This window comes from Fukomys damarensis, unplaced genomic scaffold (assembly GCF_012274545.1).
Source record: "Fukomys damarensis isolate Sample0158 unplaced genomic scaffold, DMR_v1.0_HiC HiC_scaffold_8, whole genome shotgun sequence".
Lineage (NCBI taxonomy): Eukaryota > Metazoa > Chordata > Mammalia > Rodentia > Bathyergidae > Fukomys > Fukomys damarensis.
In genome coordinates this window covers 2,454,612-2,462,187 of record NW_022900920.1, presented here as the reverse complement: position 1 = coordinate 2,462,187, position 7,576 = coordinate 2,454,612, and the positions used below count along the sequence as shown (strand labels likewise).

The following is a 7,576-nucleotide window of genomic DNA, read 5'->3' as shown; positions in this document are numbered from 1 at the left end:
GTAGCGTCTCCGCTCCCGCTCTCCAGTCCGACAGCCCTGGGCGCCCGCGAGCCGGGCCGGGACGGATGCCACCCCCAACCCCGCAGCACAGCTCTGCGAGCACAACTCTGCGCCGCCCTCCTTACACAAACGCGCGCAGCCCTGCACCCCCGGAGTTGTCTCCCGCCGCCTTCCCACCGCGCACCTCGCGGGCAGTCAGAGCAGTGATTCCCCGCGCTCCAGACATCCCAATAGTTCTCCCCATTTCCAACCCTGGCGCTGAATCCCTAGATGCCCTGGGGGGCCCTATGGGTACTTCATTGCCCAAGAACCCTCGGGTAGCTTAAAATGATTTCACCTGGGTCCCAGGGACCAAGACCACCTCTACCCCGTGTTAGAACTTTGGGGAGGCTGGGGTAGGGACGAACTGGGGGTTTGGAGGGCTCCCGGGCTATGCCCTTCTTGTTTCTATGCTGGGACCCCTAATTTCTCCCACCCTCTTCCCTGACTCCTGGGCTGAGTCTTTTGGGTAAGATTCAGTGCATCAGCCTCAGACCCTAGGGGAGGAGCCCTTAGCAGAGTTAATTTCTCTAACCCACTCTCTAGTTTTCCCTTCTGAAAAAATGTAGCTCTTGAAACCTGTGAGATCCTAAGTCCTCCCACCCACACCCGAGTGCCATTATCCCTAATTTCTTCTTGGTGTCACCTTCCCTTCACAGTGGTGGTCCCTGCAAGTCTGTGCCCCTCCCCTTTTCTCCCTGGGTAACTCCTTTCTGGGTGCCTGAGCACCCAGTGCCCCAGCCGGAGGATGACATCCAGCACGGCCTTGCCTGGGCATTAACACAGAAGACCAAGGAGCCTCAGTTTTGCCCCCAAAAGGCAGTACCACTCCTTTTCCTGTCCTCCCTAATCCCTCAAAGCAGCGGAACCCCACCCTTCCTCACCCTGGTCCCAGGCTAACCATATCTCCAGTGTGCCTGCCCCTCCCCAGTCCATGCCCTTTCCCTGGGGTCTGTGCCTGGGAGCAAAGGGAAAGTTCCTGTGCTTCAGGGGAGAAGTCCAAATGGAAGCAGGAGAGGGAGCCAGAGAAGCAGGGAGTCACAGACCCAAGCAAGATCCCTGCAGGTTCCTTCTCTGGTTTCTTTTGGAGCCCAGACGTTAATAACCTAGGAAATCCCACTTGGCCAGCCCTACCCACTCCTCCACCAGCCCATGAGTCCCCTTTCCCCAGCAACAGGCACCTACCTAGAGGCCACACCACAACACAGGAGAAGGTGAATGGAGGTCACATGCTGGGTGGTGGCCTGAGGCCCAGAAGCAGCCTGGAGAATTGTTTTTGTAGCCAACAAATAACACTCAGAATATTTCATATAAAATTGAAGAGTCTTAGCTTTCCTTCAAAAATCAGAAGTTCTGGCAATGCAAATCAGCCCACCTTGGAGCGGGGCACTCCCCAATTTACCACAGTCCCAGCCTGCCTGCTTCACTGTACACCCGCTACCTGGCACCCACAAGCAGCCCCACCCTGGGGCTAGATGGGCACAAATCCTGAATCCTAAACTGGGTTCTCATGAGCTCTGCAGGCTTGGGTAACCACTCTGGGCCTCAGTCTCCTTTTCTCTAAGAGAAATAACTAACTGCTTCATAGGCTGAGACTTAAATGGGATACAATTTGAAGACAATGCATATCATAACTGCAGCTGCCAGGGTTGTGGGGCAGTAACTGTATCCACCTGGGCAGTATTGTCCCCGTACAATTTTACCTCTTGTGATTGTCACAGCCACTCAGTGAGCAGATGGTGGTATTATCTCCATCCTCTCTCCTCGCTCTCTTTTTTGCCGGTACTGAGGATCGAACTCAGGACCTTGCACTTGTGAGGGTAGAGCGGTGCCAATGAGCTAAATCCCCAGCTCCACCTTCTCTTTTCCTGGAGGCCTGCGGGTGGGTAGCTGTCAAGTGGAGGCTGCTGCACAAAAGCGGCTCTTTGGACTCCAAACCAACTATTGCCCACCCCACCCACGCATTCTCTCTGCAGTGACCAAGATCTGCGCCCAATGTGAGATGGAGCACAGTGCTGATGGCCTCATGGAGCAGATGTGCTCCAGTGACTTTGGTGAGTGTGGGGCCCACATGGCCATGCCCTGGCACTGCCCCCAGCAGTCTCGACACACAGACGAACACAGGTGCCCACATCCATAACAGTAACCCCCAAAGCTTCTGCACTGTTAGCCCTTTTAGGATCTGATGATAACCACAAGCCCTCTCCCCATAGCAATGCACCTCTTTTTGCACACCATCCCAGGGGCTTCAAAGGCCCTCAGGATCATGGTCCATGGGCTTCAGAAATCAGCCCTGCTCAGGGCTTCTGCAGTCCTCCTTTGGCACTGTCCACAGAGGGGCCTCCCCAGCTGAATGGTCTCTCTGGGAGATGTATAGGCTTAGCCCAGAGATGGGACGGGCCACAGTAGAAGAGAGGGACTCCAGTCTGAAAGTGGAGACCCTCAACCCTGGATATTTTGCTCTGAGTACCCACTGTTCCACTGGTCACCTGTCCCCACAACTTCATCCTAGTCTCCCCTTCCTGGGGCAACCACGCCGAGCTCACTCCTGGCCATAAAGTTCAAGTGCAATCTTTGCCAAGCCAGTTCTGGGCTTTGTGTCTATCCTCCCCATCTGTAAAAAACAAACAGATAATAGTAGGCTCTTACTTCAGGGGAGTCTTTCACGTCAGCAGCCTCTTGGAAAGAAATACTGCTATATGACAAGATGTGTGTGTGTGCATGTATATGTCAGAAAGAGGAGAGAGGAGGGAGAAGAAAGACGTTTTAGGGCAGCTTTCTTCCCTGATTGGCAGTGTCATTCCCTGAATTCTTGTCCATGTAGGGGCCAGAAGCCTGAAGAAGGGAGAGCCTAGCCTGGGGGACTCCTCATCTGCCTCCAGCCCAGGACTTCGTGGCCCCCACTGTATCAGACCCTCTCGCCACCCTGGAGTAACGTGACCATGGCTGTGGCCATGGTTCCTGCCTCCATCTCCCCACACACACTCTCGTTCCTACACACACCACACACACACCCTTAGACAGAGGCCACTCAGTCTCAATCTCTCTCACGCTCACACACACTCACACATGCAGGTCACACCATAGCTCCGTGCCCCGTGATGTGATGTGGTTGGTCACGGTGAGTATCAAGAAATGCTTCAAGGAGGGAGGCTGCTCCTCCCCAGGGCTGGCTGTTAAACACCAGCCCACCACTGCTCCACGCCCTCACCCGACGCTGCACACCTACACCCTCCACATCACGCACATACACACAGCCTGGTTAATCACGAATAGCCGGAAAGCCCATCAAAATCAGTTCCCACAGTCCTGAAGCCCAGCTTCCCTCCATGGCAAGGACCGCCTGTAGGTGCTCGGCCCACCTCCAACATTCCCATCCTGGCCAGACTCTGTCCAATCCAGACTCTGCAATTCAGGCAAGACATACCCTTTCCACACCTCATTTTACCCTCCTGTACTTTGAGTGTGAAGCTCTGTAAGGTCCATGAAAGGTCCAGCACCTGGTAGGATCTATATGAAGATTAGAACGTAACCCATGTAAGCCCCACCCCTCCAAGCCCGACAGCACAGCAGGCTGCAGGAACCTAAGGAAAGCACTGTCCTCTGACCTAACCCTTTTCAGGCTGCCCCTCTGCTCTCCTTCCCACAGTGGTCAAAATGCGCATTAAGGAGATCAAGGTGGAGAATGGAGACCGGAAGTTGATAGGAGCCCAGAAGAAGAAGAAGCTACTTAAGCCAGGCCCCTTGAAGCGCAAGGACACCAAGAGGCTGGTACTACACATGAAGAATGGTGCAGGCTGCCCTTGCCCACAGCTGGACAGCCTGGCAGGCAGCTTCCTGGTCATGGGCCGAAAAGTGGACGGACAGCTACTGCTCATGGCCATCTACCACTGGGACAAGAAGAATAAGGAGATGAAGTTCGCAGTCAAATTCATGTTCTCCTACCCCTGCTCCCTCTACTATCCCTTCTTCTATGGGGCTGCAGAGCCCCACTGAAGGGCACGCCTCACTGCCCCACCCAGCTGTGCCTTGCCCTTTGTCCCTGCCCATCTGGCCTCATGCCCATTCCCAGGCTGACCCAGCCCCTGGCAGAAGGTGACTTCCTCCAGAGTTGTCAGTGACCCAGGCCCCAGGGATGGGCCCAGGGCTCAGGGCCTGTCCTTCTTGACTGAGAGGTCCTGAGGCTCCTGGGGTCTTAGGCTTTCTTAGAAAGACTTTCTCTTCTGGGATTTTCTCTGCTCAGGAAGAGGTCAAAGGGAGGAGAGAGCAACAGAAGGGTGGAGGGCAGTCTGAGGAGGGGGCTTCCCAAGTGGACAGTGGGGTTGGCTCTGCTCTGCTCTGCTGGTGGTGAGTCCTCACCTCGGAGTGGTGTCTCAGTGTTGGGCTGAACGTGTCCTCATCACGGCCCTCCATACAGGAGGCCGAGGGTCTCCCTGCCCTCCAGCCACACCTCCTGCATTCTAATCTCTCCCTCTCCTCTACCCCAGGCCTCCAGCCCACTCCCTGTGCAGATCCCGTCCCAAGGCCTTCTTCTTGGGGCTCCTTCCTCCGTCTCTGCATCTCCCTCTTCCCCTGATGATGCTAAGTTATTACTACTGTAGTGAAGCCCTAAGTTCTAGATGACAGATACAAGCAGGGTTTGGGTTTTTTTGTTGTTGTTGTTGTTGTTGTTTTAGTTTTTAATTAAATTAAAGAAAACAATAGTTGGTTTCGACTGGTGATTTGTCAGCTGATCTCAAAGAGGTGGGGAGGGGTGAGAGAGGCTTATGATGGACTATTAGTAAGAAGCCCTTAACCTCAGCCACCACCTGGCTACAGACCTCCCTGGGATGCCTAAGAAAGGCACTGCCCTGTTTCTGTAGGCTCCCCAAGAGCATAGGTAAGGGTCACCCTCACACCCCAATCACTACATGTGGGGTATCCCTGAGGAGGAACACGGGTGCCATCTCCCCAACCTGCTGCCCCAGTCAGGATACTCCCACAGTGGGAGAGCATCCTGGCCTCACAGGCAGGACTGACCTGTGGGTGACAGATGCCATAGATCACCACTACTCTAAGTGTTGTCCCTGGGGTCAGCAGCAGCAGCAGTAGCAGCACTGCCTAGAAGCTGGCTACAAATGCAGATTCTCAAATCTGGGTACACTGAGCTACATCCCATTCCTTTTTTATTTTAATAAGGTCTCACTAAATTGCCCAAGCTGAGCTTGTAATCCTCCTGCCTCAGCCTCCAAAAGTGCTACAATTATATGCCTATGCCATCACACCCAGCTCATCATCTGTTTTGGGGTTTTTTGTTTGTTTTTTTGTTTTATACCGGGGATCAAACTCAGGTCCTTACACTTGCAAGGCAGGCAGGAGAACCACTAAGCTAAATCTCCAGCACTCATAATCGGCATCTTAACACATGAACATTAGATCATCTAGTGAGCTTTTCCAAAACACTAGGCCCCATCCTGACACAATTAGAATCCCAAAGAAGCACCCAGAAATCAGTGTGTTACATGCTGTGTAGCCACAGTTGAGGACCACTACCTAGGTAAAGTTAACACCTGAAGCAAGGAAAGAAAGAGGGTGTGGATCTTTGGTGGGCTCAGAGCAGATGGAGGTGGCTACCATGAGGAGGAGGATGAAGAGATGGGCAAAGGCTTGAAAGAGAGGGAAAAGGCTGCTGCCACCCAGATGGCCAGTGTTTGGAAGGGTGGTGCCAGGAAAAGCTCCCTGCAGGGCCCCTCAGCAGATGCTAAGGGACAGCGATGGCGTCCCCAGAACAGGAACCGGGAACACTCTGAGGGCCTTTTCTTGCCAGTGGGGGTGGAGCTGGGATGCAAAGTCCAGCAGAGATCTGCAGTTCCTCCAAGTCAAAGAAGCCACCCAGATGAGAAAAACCCCAACTTCTACAGCTTTCGGGGAGCACATCAACTTGGAGGAATGGGGAGGAGGCATCTCCAGAAAGGTGAAAGCCAAGTTCCACACACACACTCAAGTCTAACAGGTAGTCTGACAACCTGCCCATAAATCACTCCCAGGCAGTCAGGTGGCCCCAGCAGGAGCAGCAGAAGCGTCCTGCTTCTCCTTACCCTGAGGAAGCCACTGGCACCCACTCTGCCCAAATTCTGCCCAGCCCACCTAGCTCCCTGAATCTGCCCCTTGTCTCCCAGCCTCCTATCCTGACCAAATATTTATGGACACTTCAATGGTCAACCAGGACCAGGGATTATTTTTCCACTGAGCACACAGGACTCAGGCCCACCCCTGGCTGAAGCACAATGCTGACCTCTGTCAGATGCTGGCATCAATAAGCAGTGCAGTGGGTGGGGAGAGGGCACCCTCATGTCCCACGAAGGCCGGTCAGGGACTCCCTACCACCTCCACAGAGGGGCCCAGGCCTGATCTGTACAGCTGCTCAGCCAGGTCCCCAGGAATCTTTTCTTGGAGCGAGAATCCTCCTGAAGACCAGGGAGACCTGCAACGGCCCTGTCCTTCCTTCCTTCCAGTCCCTGCTGGCTCCCTGTCCTCTCTCCTGGATAGTGGGGGGACCACAGTGGGACCCAGTGTGTCAGAGGATTGCCTCTGACCATGAGAGCACAGCAGAAATACCAAGGAATAGTGGGGGCTTCTGGAAATGGACAAGTGGGAGGTCTGTGTCCCAGACTCCTCTGTCTTCCTGCCCTTAGGGGAAGGGGGGCTTTTGTTCTTGTGGTTACAAAATAGTGCCTCTTCTTCCCAATATCCCAACCACATCCCAAGCAGCAAGGAAAGGCTAAGAGCAAAAAGCACAGGTCAGCTGTCTCTAGCCCTTTTGATCAGGAAGTTATTTCCCAACTAGTCCTACCTGGTAGATTTCCACTGCTAGCTCACTGGCCAGAGCTAAGGCACATGCCCTCTCCACAAGGCAAGAGAGCAGGGGAAATGAAGTTCATCATATGGGTATAAAATTAGAGTTTTAGTATAAAATAGGAAGGATCTGGAGGTAGGTGACTGACCACACAGGGCCGGGGTGAGAAGGGGCACTATAGCTCAGTTCTGGCATCCCATCCTGAGACTTGATGACTATGTGTCTGAGAACACAGCCAGCTATAAAGTGGAGTAAAACATCTACTTCCCAGTGTCAGAGTGTTAAGTATCAAATGCATGGAATGTACCTGGAAACAATGCACAGCTCTGAGAATATGTTAAGTGGTTGCTCATATTTTTATTAACCAAAGCCATGACCTAGTATAATACATAATAGGTGCTCAGTAAAATCCCTGATTCCTTAACCAAGATACCCAAGTGGCAGGAAGGCAGGGAAAAGGAAAGAGCATTTGCTCTAAAAGCCAGAATTACAGAATCAACATTGGGGGTTTTGCTTCAGAAGTAAACCTCCTAAGCCTGGCATGGTAGCACACACCTGTGGTCCCAGCACTTGGGAAACTGAGGCAAGAGGATCACTCTGAGTCTGAGGTTAGCCTGGGCTACACTGAGTTTAAGGTCAGCCAGGGCTACATTGTGAGTTCAAAACCAGCCTGAACTACATGGGAAGATTCTGTCTCAAAAA

The 7,576-nt window shown here is 53.2% G+C and overlaps 1 protein-coding gene across 1 annotated transcript in view; it reads left to right on the top strand.

The window, feature by feature from the left end:
* Positions 1–4,726, top strand: part of Sfrp5 (secreted frizzled related protein 5) — a 5,541-nt gene extending 815 nt beyond the window's left edge. The window contains exons 2-4 of the mRNA XM_010638547.2: positions 27–317; positions 1,886–2,093; positions 3,689–4,726. Of these exons, the coding sequence (XP_010636849.1) occupies positions 27–317; positions 1,886–2,093; positions 3,689–4,035 (846 nt within the window). The 3' untranslated portion in view covers positions 4,036–4,726. The remainder of the gene's footprint in view (positions 1–26; positions 318–1,885; positions 2,094–3,688) is intronic.
* The last annotated feature ends 2,850 nt before the right edge of the window (positions 4,727–7,576 follow it).